This window comes from Rhinolophus hipposideros (genome assembly GCF_964194185.1).
Source record: "Rhinolophus hipposideros genome assembly, chromosome: 18".
Taxonomy (NCBI): Eukaryota; Metazoa; Chordata; class Mammalia; order Chiroptera; family Rhinolophidae; genus Rhinolophus; species Rhinolophus hipposideros.
Window position 1 is genome coordinate 1,518,894 of NC_138064.1, and position 19,388 is coordinate 1,538,281.

The following is a 19,388-nucleotide window of genomic DNA, read 5'->3' on the forward strand; positions in this document are numbered from 1 at the left end:
TCATATAACTCCCGGAATGAGGACCATCTGTGTGAGCCCAGGAAGGCAGGCACCCTCCCCACTTTGTGGGGGAACTCTGATGTTCATGGGTGCCTGGGAAAGCTTACCAGGATAAGGGCTGGTGCGTGTTGGAGGTTTACTCAGTGGAATAAAGGTGCTTTACTGGTATTTCACAATGTAATCCCTGATAAAAGATCTCCACGTTCATACCTCACAGTGTAATCCCTGAAGAAAATTTTAACAGTTGTATTTCACAATGTAATTCCTGATGAAAAATTTAAGTTGTTGTGTAGACTGTTAAGAAATCCCTCTGTCAGCTGAGTGTTCAAATCTCTCTTCCTTCCAAGGCGACACGAGGGAGAAGATTCATAGCTCAATATGAACTTGTCAACATTCAGAGCTTGATAGAAATGGAACCCGAAATGCATTTGCTGGCTTTCGGACACGTGATGTGGCTGTAATTAGAATATACATAGTTTGTCGAAGGAATCTGTTCATTTCCTTTAGGAATATTTAACCCTTTGGGCTACACTAACCCCGCACCTTCTGATTCGCAGCCGATGGCCGTGCCTCTGCGTTCTGGCACCAGGGCACAGCAGCGGGCTCGCGGGGACTCTGCCTCAGGGCTGTGCGTGACACATGTTTGCCGGACACTGGCTTTTCTTCCTCCTGCTCAGATTCACCTTCTGTACGGGCGTGTTTGAGAAGGGACTCCTGAAGCTTTGATGTTGTCAATGTGAGAACGGCCAAACCTGTAGAGCATTTTGATAAGAGTTCATTTGAGTCAAACTGATGACAGTTGCTGGGGAGCAAGATCTCAGATGCTCTGGAGAGTGACAGTTTTGCAGCTTCTTTCATGCATTTAATACTAAGGAGGGAACATTTAATACTAAGGAAGATGGCATTGAGGTGGGAAAAGGCAAGGTGAGGGGGTGGGATTACACAAAAGGTAACAAGATTGTGTGTCTCTTGAGGGGGGTTATTTCAAAGGTGTGTGAGCCAAGGTGCACAGAAACAATGGGCAGGGCTGCTTGAGGCAAAGATAAACTTCCACTAAAGTTAACTGCTGGGGCGTGACGACCCCCAAGACCCGCCCAGCTAGAACTTAGGACCAGGTGGCCCCGGGAGGTCACTTTTGCTAGCACTCATTATAGTACTGTTTTGTACCCACAGTGTTGTTGGCATGTGCTTTGCCAGGCGTGGGAATGCAAACCAGTGGTATGGCCCTATGGTCACTGAGTGGCTTCTTGGGAAGGCATGTGATCCCAGCATGCAGTGGGCTGTGAGCCGTGATTCCTGTCGTGCTGCTGGTGACATGTCAGATGTCTGCCTGAACCTTCAGTCATTTCCGCCCAGCCTTTCACTTTGGCCTTTAGGGTGTATAAGAGGTTGTGCAATTTTCAGTCTTTTTGAAGAGCAAATAGAAAATTTGCACAGGAATAGGCTTAATGTGAATAAATTCGTTATCTTGTAGAATGTGTCTGACGAAACCTTTATGGGTTGTTTCAGTCACATCTTGAGTGTTTAGCTTATTTAATCAAAACACCCGCTGGAGTGTATACACTTCAGATAAAAAGGCCCAGCACATCTCACTGCTGATGTTTGGCAGACGTTCTGTTCTCAGAGAATTTTACACATTTGAATATTCATTGAGTGATTCCTTTTCCTTACAGCTACTTAGCTGCTTTTCTGAGAAACTGTGACTCATGATTTCCACATGAAAAGTCTGTTTGGAGGTGTCATAATATGCTCCTTGAAGGAGATTAACTTCCTCCTTCTGTTATTTGGTTTTATTGTGTCCTTGAGCAATGTTGACCAAAGTGTCCACTTGTATACATTTTTTTGGCACCCTCCCCCGTGTATATATGTTTCAATTTTATATATATTTAAATGCATATATTTAAATTTTCCTTAAAATATTGATATTTTGAAATACAGATACTGATGGTTCAATTAGTATTTTTTGTGCTACTTATTATCTCAACTTCAATAACATTTTCAGTCTTCTCTTTTCTCCATCACCTCTGCCCACTCAGGCAGGCGTGCTACTTTATTCTCCATGCTCAGCAAACGTTCAGTTCAATTTATTTTTGAGAAGTAATGTTTCATATTCAGTTATTAATTTGAAAGTAATTTTTAAAAATCTTTCTCCCCACTTTTAATTTACAGGTCAAATTTCATTAGCTTAGCAGCGGAGAAAGAAAAAAGTGATGGGCTTAGGTTCTTTTTTGTCTGTGAGAATATAATTACAGAGCAACATTCACATTTGTTCTGGGGAAAATTAATCTATTTTTAGCTGTAAATTATATGCTTGAGATAAACATAAAATGAGCGGCCTGGAATGTACTGCTCCCTGTCAGCCGTGTGGGAACTTCCCTCTGAGGCCTGGGTCAGAGCTGTGGAAGTTCATGGACACGCGTGTCCCTCATGTCTGAGGACAGATGACAAATCGACATAAGAGCTGATTCCTGAAAGCCATTGAGTTGTCTTTCTCTTTCAGGTGTGGTACAACCAGAAGGGTTTGCATTCCCTACCGTCCTACTTAAACCACCTAAACAACCTTATTTTGTGGAGGCTCTTACCCCCTGCCGTGGACTGGAGGCAATATGGTAATGCCAGTTTTTATGCATTATAATTCACTACTTTCAAAAGACAATGTTTTTAAAAGGGAGAGAAACAGAAAGCGCTCTGAGTAAGAACGTGAGGAGTGATGAGAAGGTTTGTACTGGACAGTCACCCCATTTCTAAATTCATACAAGGTTGGAGGCCCTATTAGTCTTTATTGGTGTCATTAAATGTTTACCTTCTCAAAATTACGACCTCATCTGTACAACGAAGGGAGTAAGTTGCCTAGAGAGTTCTCTCCGCGTGACTTTAATGTCTTACAGAAGCAAGAATAATTTCCCTTTTTAAGGACTACCGTGTGGGATGCTGTGAGATGTGCTTACAGTTACCACACATCACCCACGAGTGTCGGGAAGGTGAACAACATCGTTTGTTTCATGCTGGGCCCTGAATGCATCAATTACCTACGCTGATTGTGGGAACAACAATTTGAATGCCTCTTACATGAACATCTTATATTAGAGAGAGAACAGAGGTATACGCAATTATGAATTAAGGTCGAAGAGATGCTCAGTAAACATACCGTAATATTTTAGTGGCTAGAGCCAGGAGGCAGCCAGTGAAGGCATGAGAGTTTTCTTTCTAGTGGTTTGGATTAAACATGAATGAGAATGAATGAGGTTTGAAGGAATAAAAGTAGACAAAAATTAGAATGTCTTATCATTCGCACCGGACAGGAAAGAAAGACAAACACAGTTAGTGGGAGCTGCTGGCTGGGGAGAGCTGACGGGGGCGTGGGAGCAGAGGTGTGGGAGCAGAGGTCACAGTGTGATGGCGGCGGGTCTGTGGCACTGATGGGCTGAGACAAAGAAGAGGAGATGCGTAGTTTGGGATCAGGGAATACCAGGTGTGCTGGTCAGTAACTGAAAAGGGGAATGGAGGGTGCTGAGGTGGAGCGTTCCAGAGAACAGTAGCATGGACCCAGGGTCACTCCTGGAGGGTTTGAGGATGGAGGTCATTACTGCCCCCTGACAAGAGTAGGGACTGACGCGTGGTGTTTCAGAGCTGCTTTCTCACTCACGCCTGATTGATGGTGTTTACACTGTGGCCCCTTCTGTAGGGTCTCACAGTTTGGAAACCCACTAATTATAGAGTGAAGTGAGATCATGTAACACTTCAGGTTTATTTAGAGGGGATGAGCAGGTTTTACCAGAATGTAAAAAATGAAACTTGCCCATTAATAATTTTTTTAAAAAGTGTTTTATAAAAAAAAAATAAATACATGATTAATAAAACATTTAAAAATTGAACTTCATTTTTTAAAGTGGGCTGTGTTGTTACACCTCATTTTCTGAAGTAATAATAGAAGGCAAATCAATATATACTATTGAAAAATAATCATATTTAAATGTTATAAAAGTAGGGATTTAAAACAAAAATTAGTACGGACTTCAATGATAGAAAGTAGTCTGAGGATTTTATTAGGAACAAGAGATTGCCTACCTTCTGTAATCAATGAAGTCATTAGGATGATGGACTCATACTTGCTTCCCACGGACATGTTCTGAAACAGAGACCAGTGTCACACCTCTACGTCCTTCCATTCATACCTCTCCTGGTTTTGCTTCCACCAGTCTCCTGCGAGGTCCAGATGCTCCCTGCTGCTCCTCAGCAGTTTCCCACAGTGGCATTCAGAGACCTGTTCTGCCCGATCTTCCCCCATTGAGTTGAAGTGGCACTGAGAGTATTGACAGCCCCTGCCTGCTTCTCCTGCCCATTGCAAAGTGTGGCGGGAGGAATAGAGTAGCTGCAATTGAATTAAATTAGGTCAGACCTGGCCAGTTTTCCTCTAAGATGACAAGTGACATGTCCTTTTGGAAATGACTGATACGATGACAGCTTTTTCACACTAGAATAGACATCCACAGGCATGCACAGAGATGCAAATCCATTTCACAGATGGAGAGAGTAAAACCTAGATGTCAGCAAGATGGCAGACGAGGAAGCCCTATGGAAACATTAAATAAACAACTAGAAATGGACTAAAATGCCTTTATACGAGCTCTGGAAATCAGTCAAGCATATACGGTATCCAAGCAAATGCCCAATCAAGGAAAAGCCACATTGAAATGAGAGGGAATTCTGTGGTGTTTTTACTCCATCTCATCCGACCCCTCTCCACCGTGGTATGGTGTGGTTTGGGGAATGGGGCCTCCCACTCAGGGTTCCCTTCTGCAAACTGGAAACAGCAGAACAGACAGAATTTGCAGCGTTCCAACCTATCCGAAGTCCCAGTGTGCCCAGTCAATAGTAGCTGGACGCACGATGTGTGTCCCCACAGACGACGCGTCTTGCTTGTTGTGATGAGGCCTCCGGCACATGGACATCCCTGCTTCAGAGATGAAGGACCTTTCCGAAAGCTGACCCAGATCACTTGAAGGACCCAGGACTCAGCTGGCCACTGGCTATGGCCCAGCAAGTTGGCAGCTTGTTGGAGCCCTAATTTTAAGCACATGTAACACTCAACATAAAGTAGGTTTGTAGTGTAGCCCATTCAAATGCAGTCATTTTTAAAACGACCGAAGGCTGGCCCTGGCCTAGATCAATAGACTCAGTTTGCACAGTGCAGCCTCCCAGGTGCCATCTGTCCTCCTGCATGAGTCTGAGTGCAGTCGAGTGCTCTGCTTGGTGACTGCAAAGGTGACCAGGACACACTGGGTGACAGAGAAGGAGCTCTGCAAGTACAGCTTGCAGCTTGGAGGACAAGCATGGATGTGGGCGTCCATCCAGGAAAGACAGGGACAGGGGATGTGTTTCCTGTCACAGGCTGTATTCTCACGCTGGCAGTTTAGTCCCTTAATGTCATGTAATGTTTTTCAGGGTTCCAAGGAAAATCAGTCAGTCAAGGCCACACCCCCAATCCTGACCATGCTTTTCTTGTACATCCCAGTTAATCAACAAATCGTCCTTTCTGCCTTTGAAATCCAGAACGTGCATGTTTGTAGTACCCTCCCCAATACTCATTGGCTCAAGGTGCCCTCTAATCCTGCCCAGGGCCTGCACCAGCCTTTGGGTAGGTCCTGTGGGCCCCTTGCTCCCTACCCCACAGCTTCCTGTCTGCATGAGTGCCCACAACCACCCACAGAATAGGCCCCTCGGATCCCAGCATCTTGTATGATAAAAAAACAAACACTTGCCACCTGTGACCTATGGGACCCGCACACCTTGTCCCAGCCAGCAGCCCTTCCTGCCTCCTCTCAAACCATGTCCCCTGGGCAGTGCAGCTTCAGCCACCTGGGGCTCCTGGCTGTCTCCCAGACAGGCCACCTACACTCCCACCTGAAATCATAGTTATTTTTCCCTGGAATTTTCTCTTCCTCGTAGTTGCATGGATTCCTCACTTTATTCTAGATTCTCTCAGCAATGCCCCAACTGTTTGTCATACCCTCCCTGGAGAAATAATGAAAAACCGAGACCAAACCCAAATCTAGTCCCAGTGTGCCCATCGCAGGTCCCCTCACTTGACCCTTCAATCATACACACACGGATGAATCCTTTGCCATCTGGTTGCTCTCTTCTGAAAGCATTTCTGCTGAGATTCCACTTGTATTGATTCAGGAGTAAAGAAAGAATGGAGATGTTGACGCTTCACTGGGAGTATTTCTAAAACAGTAAAATTGTCCTTCTTGCACAGAATCAGGACTTTGAATGGCTCCCACTGGCTTCTGTGATGAAGTCCATACCTTTAGATTGGCACACACCAAACCAGCTGCCAATTTCATGCTCTGCTCCCACGCCCTCCCCTTAGTGTGGCCGTCCCTTTATACCCAATGGCCTGTCATCCTGTGGCCCTGGTACCCACATCACCTCCACTGAGGCCGCCTTCACCTTTAGCATTTCTGCTCAAATGTCTACATTCTTTTTCTAAAACCACTGTATGAGGTATAATTGACATGGAAAAAGCTGTAAATACTGTGTGCAGCTGGATGAGTTTGGAGATGAATTCACACCTGTGATCATCACCACGATTGATGCCATAAACATTTCCTTTGCCTCCAAACGTTTCTCCTGCTCCCCCATCACCTGTGTATGTATGTGTACATCCATCCATCCATCCATCCATCCATCCATCCATCCATCCATCCATTCATCCATCCACCCATCCACCCAACCACCCATCCACCCATCCACCCATCCACCCATCCACCCATCCATCCATCCACCCATCCACCCAACCACCCATCCACCCATCCACCCATCCACCCATCCATCCATCCACCCATCCAACCATCCAACCATCCAACCATCCATCCATCCAACAACCCATCCAACCACCCATCCAACCACCCATCCACCCATCCACCCATCCACCCATCCACCCATCCACCCATCCACCCATCCACCCATCCACCCATCCATCCATCCATCCATCCATCCATCCATCCATCCATCCATCCATCCATCCATCCAGCCAGCCATCCATCCATCCATCCAACTATCCAACCATCCAACCATCCAACCATCCAACCATCCAACCATCCATCCATCCAACCACCCATCCAACCATCCATCCATCCATCCATCCATCCATCCATCCATCCATCCATCCATCCATCCACCCATCCACCCATCCACCCAACCACCCATCCACCCATCCACCCAACCACCGAACCACCCATCCATCCATCCATCCATCCACCCATCCATCCATCCACCCATCCACCCATCCACCCATCCACCGAACCACCCAACCACCCATCCATCCAACCATCCAATCATCCATCCAACCATCCATCCAACCATCCAACCATCCATCCATCCATCCATCCTCTCTCTCTCTCTCTCTCTCTCTCTCTCTCTCATTTACCTATCTACCTATCATTTATTTATCTATCATCTATCAATCATCTGTGTATCTATCATCTATCAATTCTGTCTATCTCTACCTGTCTAACCTATTTATTCATTTTTGTGATAAGAAAACTTAAGATCTACCCATTTAGCAAGTATTTAAGTATACAATACAGCATTTTGACCATAAACCCCATGCTGTAAAGTAGGTCTCTATCTGGACTTACAACCTGCTCGACTAAAACTTTCTACCCTTCGACCAACATCTCCCTCTTTCCCCTCCCCCCAGCCCTTGGTCACTACTGTTCAACTCTCTGCTTCTATGAGTTAAACTATTTTAGATTCTTCATGTAAGTGGTAATGTAGTATTTTTTCTTCTGGGTCTGGCTTAATTCAAGGAAACAGTCAAGAAAATGAAAAGACCATCCTATGGAATGGGAGAAAATATTTTCAAACCATATATCTGACAAAGTTAAAATTATATATATATATATGTATGTATGTATATGTATGTGTATATATACACACACACACACACATATATATATCCTATAACTCAATAGCAAACAAATAACTTGAATTTAAAAAATAGGCAAAAGACCTGAACAGACATTTCTCTGAAAAAGACATCCAGATGGCCAACAGGTACATGAAAAGATGCTCAACATCACCAATAATCAGGGAAATGTAAATCAAAACCACAATGTAGTATCACCTCGCACCTGTTAGAATGGCTGTTATCAACAAGACAAGATAACAGGTGCTGGCGCGGATGTGGAGAAAAGGGAACCCTTGTGCACTGTTGGTGGGATTGCAGATTGGTGCAGCCACTATGAAAAGAGTATGGAGGTTCCAAAAAGAAAAAGAAAGAAAGAAAGAAAAAAGAAAAGAACTGCCACATGACTCAGCAATCCCAATCCTACTTCTGAGTATTTATTCAAAAAAGTTCAAGTCAGGATCTGGAGGAGGTCCCTGCCCTCCCAAGTTCATTGCAGAATTAATCACAATTGCCAAGACATGGAAGCCACCTAAATGTCTACCGACAGAAGAATGGACAAACAAAATGCAGTATTTACATTAAGTGGAATATTATTCAGCCATAGAAGAAAGAACGTGTGCAGTTGAAGACGATGTGGATGGACCCAGAGAACACTGTCTTCACCCACCGAAGCCCAGCTCAGACGCCACCTCTGTTAGAGCCCTTGTCACCCTTCCAAGAGGAGTTAGTGGCTTCTTTCTTCCCCCCAACACATTAGCTTCCAAAATTTACATCCACACATCAGTTTTTAAAAAGCTCTACTGTTATAACGAATATTTTCCAGACACTGTGTTAGGCCATTGAAGCAGTTGGTCCTTCTCATTACTTCTTTACAGCTCTCTTGGTAATAAGAATGTAAAGTCTTCTTGGAAGGGGTTTCTACTACTGACAGTGGTGTTTTCCGCAGCCCTTACCATAGGAGGTGTCAGCAATGTGCGTTATTTATATGAAGGAGATTTGGCACCATTATTACAGGGTGACTGTAGAGGATTTCGTTACAACGGTTATGCTCTATGAATACTTGCACGTATACGTTTTGTAGGAGGAATGCACTGAAAGCGACAACTTGAGTTGGAGCCAAGTTCAGGATCTTGCTATCGTGAGGGATATGGAACAAAAGCGCAGATGTGCACTTTTACAGATGAGAAATATACGGAGTCTGGAAACCATAGGAGACGTAGCTGTAATGAGAATGCTAAATGCGAAAGCTAATTTTATACACTTATACATTGCTGAGGGCCAGTTCGCAGAAGGAAGAGCCGGAATATAAATGATAAGAAGAACCAAACAAAGACAGCTCATTGCAGTGTGTTCAGATGCATAGCGTCCTTTCTGAAAACCTTCGAGGGGACGCTGGCGATTGCCCAGCGAGCTCCTTCACTCACTGGTGGTGCTGACAGGGTCCCGGCCTTGCGCCCACCCCAGCAGCCCCGAGGTCCTCTCCCTGCAGTGCTCACTCAGAGGCTGTTCTGAGCTCATGGAGCACAATGGAGATCAAACCCCATTGCAGTAATGCAGTTTTGCAGCGAAGGCTTCAAAGCCTGTCCGTGCAGAAACAGATGCAGTGGGATCCAGAACATGAGAATTGTAAATCTCACTCTGATGCCAGTTATGTTTGGCCTTCGATAAGCCTCCACACCTTCTCTCTGCCTCGGTTTCCTTCCCTGAGCCCCCTCCCTTCCTCTGTCCCCTAGAGTCCCATTTGACAGGATTCCTGATCTGTCAGACAGGTTGCAAGCCCCATGACTGGATTGGTGAGAGGAGCTTTGACTTTTGGAGTTTCCCTGTTTAGAGGAGCAGAAGGCTGTAGTGAGAGTGTGTGAGCAGCCTGCGTAGGCGCGAGTTCCCCTCCCTGCCGCCACTTGCTCAGGGGTCTCAGAAACATGGACCCTCAGGGAAGATGGTTACTTCCAGCTCGGTCACCTTGGTTCTTTCTCTCATTAATTACTCTTTACCTTGACAAAATAGGCACACAGTTCCCTTATTTAAGTTAACTCCAAGTCCTGCCCCCTTTTAACAAAATAGAAAAAAAATCTCAGCATCAATGTAGAAAACTGTTAGCTTGATTTTAAAATATGTTTAGCCGTGCAGAGCCGCTTCCGCAGAATAGCCTTGGTTCTGAAAGCATCTGATGTAGTGATGGCCAAATTGCAATATTAACGTAAGAGCTCTTGCAGCACCCGTAAACCGAAAGCTGCCTGGGTTTCCCTGGGGAACTAGTTAATTTGGTTAACTGTTTGTCCAATTGGTACAAATTCATAATGAATAGTTCCTCTGATATCAAAAAAGGTTAGCAACATCATTTTGCCTCTTGATTTGGACTGACGGAACTTTTTTGGTCGTGAAGAATTGGCTGACTTCCACTGTGCACTTCGATGCTTTGTTTCAGGGTCATCTTGGTACACCATGTTTTATCACCAGTGATAACATCACCCAAAACATCATCTTGCCTCTCCCAAAGGTCTTGGCAATCTTCAACTCTCCTTTGCTTTTGTTCATAAGTGAGCTCCTTCAGGACCATTTTTGCACACACCTTTGTCATGCCTAGATTTTCAGTTAAGATTTCTAAACTGTTTCTCTATAGATGTTTACTTTGTCTGCTATGCTTCTTATAGTCAGCCAATGATTTTGACACAAAATTTGACGAATTTTGCAATGTTTTCATCAATTCTGCTCATCATTTCTGGCCACCCTGACGTCTCTTCATCAGTGACGCGTTCTCTCTCCTCTGGAAAACATCTAATCCATTTATACACTGCCGTTTTCTTCATGGCATTATCCCCGTAAACTTGGACTAACATGTCCCTGATTTCACTTCCACCCTTGCAAGTTTAACAAGAAACTTAATGTTTGTTCGTTGCTCTAATTCAAGCTAAGACATTCTCACAACGGCACACAGAAACACCCAACAAAAATAATGAATGCCACTCAGCAAGGCACTGCTACATGTCCACACGAACACAGCTGTGAGACACTGATATAGCAAGGTTATGAAACCTCACTGAGCTGTTTGTACAGGGCTGCCAATGGAAGCGCCCGCCCCTCAGGCTGCCCTGTTTTGTGGTCAGTGGGCAGCTCCCTCGGATGTGCACTGTTTTGGGGGTCCATGTGCCTCACCGACTGCCTCCTTCCCCAGGAAGCTCCCTGCTCCCTTCCCCACCCGATCCTGAAATCCTCCATGGTACCACTGTCCTTTGTTGTGTGCCATGCTGTGACTGGGCTGCATCCCCCCAGGATGGAGAATGCTGCAGGGAGAGCCTGCTCATCCCCCTGGGATGGAGAACGGTGCAGGGAGGGCCTGCTCATCCCCCTGGGATGGAGAACGGTTCAGGGAGAGCCTGCTCATCCCCCCGGGATGGAGAACGGTGCAGGGAGGGCCTGCTCATCCCCCTGGGATGGAGAATGGTGCAGGGAGGGCCTGCTCATCCCCCTGGGATGGAGAACGGTGCAGGGAGGGCCTGCTCATCCCCCTGGGATGGAGAACGGTGCAGGGAGGGCCTGCTTGTCCAGACCCATCAGCTGCTACATGGTGGGCATCTGAGTGGTGCTTGTTGACTGAATTTTCAGTCCTCGGAAGGAAAAGGAGTCAAATCATTATTTGACCCTTGATGAAACTTGTGGACGTCTGGTGGCCAGATTTCCTCCCCCAAATCAGAACAGAATCAGGATATTGTGGGATTTGGTCCGACAGTGGCACGCTGTGTCATACAAAAAAGCTGGTGGTACATGCCTCGTGGGGCTCACGTCTCTGAAAGTGATTGAGGACATTCCCGCTCATGTGATGGCCTTCCTTTTTAAGTGCTGTGGTCTAAGGCCCTCTGTCTATTTCTTACTCTTTAGAGAATTTCTTCATTTCATAGTGACATGGGGATGGCTGTGAAATGAGAGTTAGTGCAATGGTGGACTTTCAAAGAAGCCCCTGGCAATCTTCCCGTCGCCTTGAGCTCTGAGCTGAGTGGGAGGCTGCATTCCAGGGCTGTTAGGATCCCCCATGGGTTCTGGGAGAGGAACTGCAGAGCGTGTGCGCCTCTTCAGAAGCTTATGTTTAAATATTTACTCTGTGTAAAATCTGTAAATTATAGGGACTGGAAAGCCAGTGCCAAATGAAAAGCTGTGGCCCCTGAATTATTTAGGAGTGAGTGCCGGGGAAGGGCAGCCTCATGATTCTCAGGCCGTGCGGGGCAGGGCCCTCGGAGGCTGGTCATCCAGGGTTAGGCTCTCTCCACGGCCGGAAGTGACTGCGTCGGCTTCTCTCCCCTGCTGCTGCTGCCGAGATGGAGGTCTTCGTTCTATGTTGGCACGTCGCTGGCACCCTGGGGCTCTCCGTATAGAGGGAAGGTCTTTGGCGCCCCGTGTGCTTACAGGTGACGTGATGTGCGGTGCAGATCTGGGACTGTCGGTGTCGGGAACAGGTCACTCGTCCGGGAAATTCACACATTTCTCTGCTCCTGTTTGGCTTCGGGAAACGGTGTCTGAGCTGGATCCCCTCCCATGGCTCCTGTCTGTGTCCCTGAGGAGTCTGCAGGCTGCCTTCCGAAGAAGCACACGCACATGGACGAGCTCCCGCAGCACAGAACTTCCGCCTCAGCTTCCGGACTGAGGAAACACCCACCTTGGGGTCTGGAACATAGGGCATGCCAACCACAGGGCAGCCTGTCGTTTCGTCGCTGAGATAAGGGACCCGATGGACTCTCGCCTCCTCGACTAAAACCCTAGAAGAACGACACACATCCAGGACGTCTGTGAAAATGAAGGGTCATAGATTCACAGCAGGGACAGAGGGTACGGAAAGCAAATATTAGCGCACTGTTTGCAGTCTTTTAGCCATGAGTCTAACGGTTTAAAGTAAGAACAACCTATTCAAAATAAAATGCAACCACGGTAGTTTAAGATGTTATTGTTAAACTCACCGCAACAGCGTACGAGCTTTCCACTGCAGAGCGGGCAGCCAGGGCCTTGAACTCCAGCCAGTCTCCTTCCTGCCGGACACATACACTCCTTGCAAACTCAGGAGCGTGTGCTGAAGGGGGAGCAGGAGATGCTGGTGGGAGAATGGGGGAGGGGGCGCCCAAGGCCGCGGTCCTGATAGCATCCTGACATGACCCCGAAGCTCTATAGGGGTTTCTGCTGTCCTGAACGACAAACGACATGACTGTGGGCCGATTTCTGTGTACTTTTGGGCACTGCCCTTCTCCCTGCTCACAGCACGTGAGGACTGAGGCCCGAGAGCCGCCCCTTCCTACCTGGGAGCTCCTCCACAGTGCAGGGGCACCTTCAGACATCAGCACCATTATCAGGCGGACACGAGACGGGCGTGGGGTGACAAGGACAAGGCAGCGCCCTGCAGTCAGCAATGGGGGTGACAGCACTGGTGTCTCGCGTGGGGCAGAGGAGAGCGTGGGCATTGCGGGCCTTGCTGTGAAGAGCGTCTGTGTCCAGACAAAGGACATGGGCTCATGTTTTCTTTCTGTGTCTTGCTGGAAATTCTCCAGGGCTGCTGGCAGGAGGGTTGGTGATACTGGGGAGAGGCAATACTGGAGACAGGTGGTGCAAGCTAGGGTGGCCCAGGCCTGCTGCTGTGCAGAGGCGACCACGACAGAATTGGCAACTTCGTACATGTGTGGGGTGAAGAAGAGGAGAGAGGGACGACTGACCCATGCATCTGCTGACTGGGAGGCCGGTGGGACGTTAACGGTCGTGGGCAGGGCGCTGGTGGGCTGAGCACAGGGCGCTGGGTCTGTGGGGTCAGAGGTGCAGGAAACATGCAGTCCATCAGGGGAGGCCTGACACCCACGGAGAGTGGAGGATGCAGGGAGAAGCGAGCTCAGGGTGGGACTCCGGCGCGGCCCCCGCCCCCTGGCCCGTGTTTCTTCCCAGTGCGGCGAGGTCCAGCAAAGGGAGGCATTCTGCTTCACCCCAGCCAGGCGACTGCAGAGTCATTGCAGCACGGGCCTCTGGAGCTAGTGCAGATTCACAGGCAATGCCCCTGCTTTGGATGCCTCCCCTGGGTCCCAGGCCATCCTCACTTCTGAGCCCCTGGCTGTCACTCTGCGTGTTCCCACCCCCCCCATCTGGTTCAGTAACTCACTGGACTGTCTTGCAGACCCCAGGAAAGCATTCTGCTTGCAATTCCAGTGAAGGCTGTAAGTCAGGAGATCAGCCAAGTTCAGAGACACATGGGGCCAGGTCTGGGAGGATGCAGGCTCCGTGCCCTCTTGTCCTGGAATTCACTGATCACTGGCTACATGGTTGGACCCGGTCTCCGGCCCTCTCTGCACCCAGGTCAGGTTGTCCCTAAGTTCTAACCCTCTCACCATGGCCTTTTTCATACTTTTTGAACGTGCCTTTGGGGACTAACTTCTCTCTCTCAAATCCGATAGGTTACGTTCACTTCCTGTGCTCCATGATAATTATTTAGTTATCTGAAGACATTTTCATGCTCCCTCCTGTCTCCGGTGTGTGTGTGTGTATTTAGGTTAACCGGTTCCAGTAGTCTTCTGTGTTCTTAAAATAATATAATTTCCAGATCTTTACTCAGCCAACTGCATTTTCTGAATGTTTTCTAATCTAGAATGCTTTCATTCCCATGTGCAACCTGGAGCAGTTCACAGCGCGGCACGCGTACCCCACCACCTCCAGCTCCCAGGGGCACACTTGCCACATCTGAGTGGGTCCCGCACTTTGAGAAGCACGGTCGCAAGCCCGTCAGGTTCTGTGCTGCCTCCTGACAGGGCCTGCTGATGCTGGGCTGCACGTCACGTGCAGGGCTTCCTGTGAGTCAGCACTTCAGCTGGGAAGAATGAGGGCTGGCAGGCACTGCAAGGAGGCGGGTGGAAGTCAATTTCAGGGAAGGAAAGGCGTAGGAGAAGCAGGTGGGCTGTGGGTCCCAACAGGTGAGGGGTCGATACCACGCAGCTCCCTTCATGACGAATGTGTAGATCAAGTGTGGGAGCAGGAACCCACGCAGCAGGCCCTCGGCACACATGGGGAGCCTGCAGGAGCCATCTGGGCGATATTAATTCATAATCAAAGAAATTGTTCTCGAAAACTCTATGAGGACTTGGCAAACCAATCGTCCCATTATTCTTTCTGCTGTGACAGAACTTGCGTCAGTGTGGCTGAGTCCACAAAGGAGAAGCAAAAGGCTGGCATAGCTGGAGAGGGAAGGGGAGCAGGTGGCAAATGGCGGGAAGTCAGGATGCCTGGTGGCAGAAACGTTGGGTTCTTGGAGTATGCTCCATACCTTTTAATTTATTTGTGTTTACTTCTACCCCCATGGTGTTTCTGTAAAGATTTAATGTGCCCTCACCAGGGAAGGCAAAATGCAGATGATAGGCTAATTCAATGAGCCAAAGTAGGAGGGAAATGTCCGCCTGTCGCAGGAGATGGAGCCAGGAAGTTGTGCTTGGTGTGACGGCCTCCACTCACAGCCCACACTCAGTGTAATGTTTGGAACAAGTGATCAGAAAAGGGAGAACTGCATAGTCTCCCAGTTGACGATAGATGAAAGACAGGGCACTGCCTGCAGTTACAGAGTCCTTCTTGATACAGAGTTGAGTGGGATTTGCTGGGCTGGGGAGAGTACCCCTGTGATGTCAGAGGCAGCCGTCAGGATGGAATCCTTTCAGTGGATAAGTTGCTGACAATTTCTCCATGTTGGCTGCTGCCATTACTCTAATGCACGAGCTCAAAAAGGAAAACAAAGCCGAACAAACAAATCAGAAAACGGAATGGGACCAATGCAATGTTTCCATCTTCTGCCCAGACGTGGCGTGATCTGGAGGTGGACCTCTGAGGATTGACCTGGATTCCGTGACAAAATCTCATCCCTATACTGTTCCTTAGCCTTTCTGAGTCAGATTTCTCACCATAAATATGCATGATGTGTTTCTTGGGCCACAAGGGTACTTCTAAGGACCAGCAGTCGAGTGTGGTCACATGTGAGCAGGGGCTGGCTGCAGACACATGCTGGGTATGTGTCAGTCCTGTGAGGCGAGGATGGCGACAGAGGTCCCAGCACAAACGGGCTGGCTCGCAGTAGGGCTGCCATTCCTGGGTGTCAGTAGGCCAGCCTGGTAACGCCAGCTGAGATTCCTGACGGGCACAGAGGTCTGCCTGGCTTGGAGGTGGGCTGCCTGCTGGCTGTGCAGGTAGAGGCTGTGGGCTCACATGTCAATTTGTCACTTGCAGGAATAACGCTGTACAGCCACCCATACGGAGGGGCCTTGTTGAACGAGGACAAGATGTGAGTAGAAGGGGTGTGGGGAGGACGAGTCTAACTCTACGCAGGGACATCTCTGGGTTGCTTTGGGGGTGGGGGTGGGTTGATCCCTTTTCTGCACTTGCCCTGAGTGACGTTGGCACATACAGTCGGCGGCACAAGACCGGGGCATTCTTTGCAAAGTGCAAGGACAATGATTATTGAAAGAGGAAGTGCACTGACCGAGCTTAAAACGGATGAGCACATTTCTATGTAGAATTGGTTTCAGAGGGATGATTTCCCCAAAGCCCATGGGACCCCCACAGCTTCCAGATACCTTTTCTGGTTAAAGTGCTAAACAGCGTTCGCACGGAGTGGCTTCTTGACGATGTCTCAGGCAGGACTTCTCCCAGCCCAGGTGGAGCGGCGGCTGATGATGGCCGGTGCTCCAGGCGCCGATCCCCATTGTCTTCTGGAAGCTGAAGCGCATTTGCCTCTCCCCTCCTTTCCCCATCTCCTTCTGTCATACAGTTGTCTAACTTTTACTAAAAGTTGGTAATAAGTACAACTATTGCTTATGGATTACCTGCGACCTGCCGACTGAGCCGTAGACTCCAGTTTGGTTGGTGACAGTCTCTCCTCAAGTGTCATGTGGCAGGAAGCACACGCTGGAGTTTGTCCCATGTTAACGCACTGCCCTTCGGGATTCTCCCATTGGTCCTGCCGCCTGTCTGCCCTAAAACAAGGTGGGGCGTGGACAGTTTGGGATGAGTCCTTGGTCACACCTGTGCCCTGGCCCGTCCTGAGGGGCCGTGATTGACTGGAGAGGTGTCCGCAGCTCTCCAGGGAAATGTGTCCCGGGAAGTGTGCGGGCTGTATTATCAGAACACCTCAGTCTGTTGCAGATCTTTTCGGTATCTGGAGGGATTACATTCAGAGGTGGGCAGCGGTGTGTGGAGCTGGAGTGGGTGCCCGCCCCCCCTCCCCGATGGCCATGCTGTCCAGCAGGGTGGTACCAAGCCAGGCAAAGGCCCCAGCCCACGGCGGTGCCCACTGTGGACGTCTTTCATTTTAATTGGAAGTCGGGTTCAAGGGTCAAGAGGAAGCTTGGAGGCAGGCAGAGTTGGAAATGCCTCTCAACTTTGCGATTCTGTTTTGTCTCCCTTGAGCAGGGACAATAATCCATCGCCTCAAAAGGTCCTTGAGGGGCGTGATGAGAGAGAGGGCCGTGCCCTCGGTCCACGTGCCGGGCCAGGGCTCAGTTCCGCACGCATGGTCGTCACGGCTCTTGCCCATCGCTGGTTCTTATACCAGAGGAGGCTATGCCCTTTGCTTCACCTCTGACGAGCGCTTCTGTTTGCCTGCAGCCTGGAGAGTATCCGTCAGTGTGGCGTTGCTCTCTGCATCGTGCTCGGTTTCTCCATCCTGTCTGCGTCCATCGCGAGCTCCGCAGTGAGGGACCGGGTAACTGGAGCCAAGAGGTTGCAGCACATAAGTGGCCTGGGCTACGGAACGTACTGGTTCACTAACTTCCTGTATGACATGGTAGGATTCGGGGAAAATATCCCGTGTGCCCCATGCCAGGATCTAAGTGTGTGTGGGGCTGTTTTTTTGGGGGGAGGGCTGTGGTGGACGTGTCAGACTATGCACAGAAGAAGGGATCATTTTAGTGGCAAATGCGTTTCCCATTAAGTCACCTTTCCATATCGCCATAAGTCATTTAGGGTGGCGTCATAAGAGGGAAGACTGACAGGGCATAAGCTGGAGGTCTGGAGGATTAGGGGCCAGCACAGAAACGCAGTCACTTGTCGGGAACATGGAAGAGAAACAATCACCTTGAAGATGCTCTCTTCAAGGGGGTGGAGGTGAGAGAGGTCATTACACGTGACCCGTCACCTGCGTGCCTGCAGCTCCCTCCAGTGTGAGCAGAGCCTAGTGCCCTGACAGTGCCGCGGCCTTGGCATGTCCTTTGTGTCCAGCTGTCCCGTGAAAGCTTCCAGATCACTGTCTCCAGCCCTTCAGAGCACAGCAGTGTGGTATTGTTTGTTCCCTAGAGTGAAGACATTTATCTGGAATAGAAAACACACCTTCAGTGGTAAACACCTCATTTCATTGTCACTTAGAGTTGTCCTGTTTGTGGGATAGTGACACCCTTGTCCTCATAAACACAGCTTGTCCTTAAGTCACAGAACATGTGACTTAAGCCCGCAGAAGGCGGGAAGGGCCCGACCTTCACCAAGCAGCACAGCGGCCACATGCCAGGGGCCCCACAGCCGCACAGGATTTCCTGTCGTGGGAATTCCTTTGAGCTGGCTGTGAGTTTAGCTGACTTTATGGACATGTAACCTGGCTGTTTATGGTCACTGTGGGCCTCACCTGCGTGGCTTTAGCCTATAGGAAATCCTCAGTGCGGTCAGTTCTCCGCCAAACCTCCACCTGAGACACTGGGTGACAGGGACGTCCCCAGGGCCTGTCCTCATGCTTCTGCCCACTAGGTCTGGGTGGGACTGAGTCTGCATTTGATCAGGCCCCGAGGAGATTTGCGAATCTCCACCAAGGTTGAGAAACGCTGGGCCTCCACCCCTCATCTTTCCTGAAGGACCCTGTTGAGTCAGGAGAGAGGAACGACTCGCCCGAGACCCCACGTCCCTCAGTGCAGGGCCAGCTCCTGGGTCCTGGTCCAGCTCTGTCCCCAGTGCACGCGCCGCTCCTGGCTGCTCCCTGTGCCACGTGCCTGTCAGTGATGTGCAGTGACCACAGCTTTCCCAGACAACAGGGAGGAGGGACGCCCCAGGGCAGGACAGGAGCTTGCAAGGAGGGCCACGCTTCCAGGGCCGCAGGGGCCCAGGAATCCCCTCTTTTTGTCATCCCTTTACCGCTCCTGCTAACTGGCCCTTCTTCCCCTGCGGGTCAGGTGGGGAGGGTCTTCTTCTGGTTGATGGTTCCCTCTCCGTCAGCCCATCACCCCCTGTCTGTCCTGTCCAGTCAGTCAGCTGGCAGGTGCATGAGGCTCTGCGTGGTCAGGGCCTGTCCTGCAGGAGATGGCTTTGGGCGGCCGTGCTGTTTGCTGGGCTGCGGGCTGTAACAGCGTCAGCTCGGGGCGTGAGCAGCAGACACTCATCTCTCATCCTGCAGCCCGACGTCCGAGATGCAGGTGTGGGCTGGCGGGTCCCGTCCGAGGCCTCTCCTGGGCGGCCGACACCATCCTTTCCCCGTGTCCTCACGTGGGCGGCC

General features: G+C 49.5%; 1 protein-coding gene across 1 annotated transcript in view; it reads left to right on the plus strand.

The window, feature by feature from the left end:
* ABCA13 (ATP binding cassette subfamily A member 13) overlaps positions 1-19,388 on the plus strand; it is a gene marked incomplete at its 5' end in the record, with an annotated part of 245,529 nt that overhangs the window by 173,638 nt on the left and 52,503 nt on the right. The window contains 3 exons of the mRNA XM_081079377.1: positions 2,501-2,609; positions 16,145-16,199; positions 17,522-17,699. Of these exons, the coding sequence (XP_080935503.1) occupies positions 2,501-2,609; positions 16,145-16,199; positions 17,522-17,699 (342 nt within the window). The remainder of the gene's footprint in view (positions 1-2,500; positions 2,610-16,144; positions 16,200-17,521; positions 17,700-19,388) is intronic.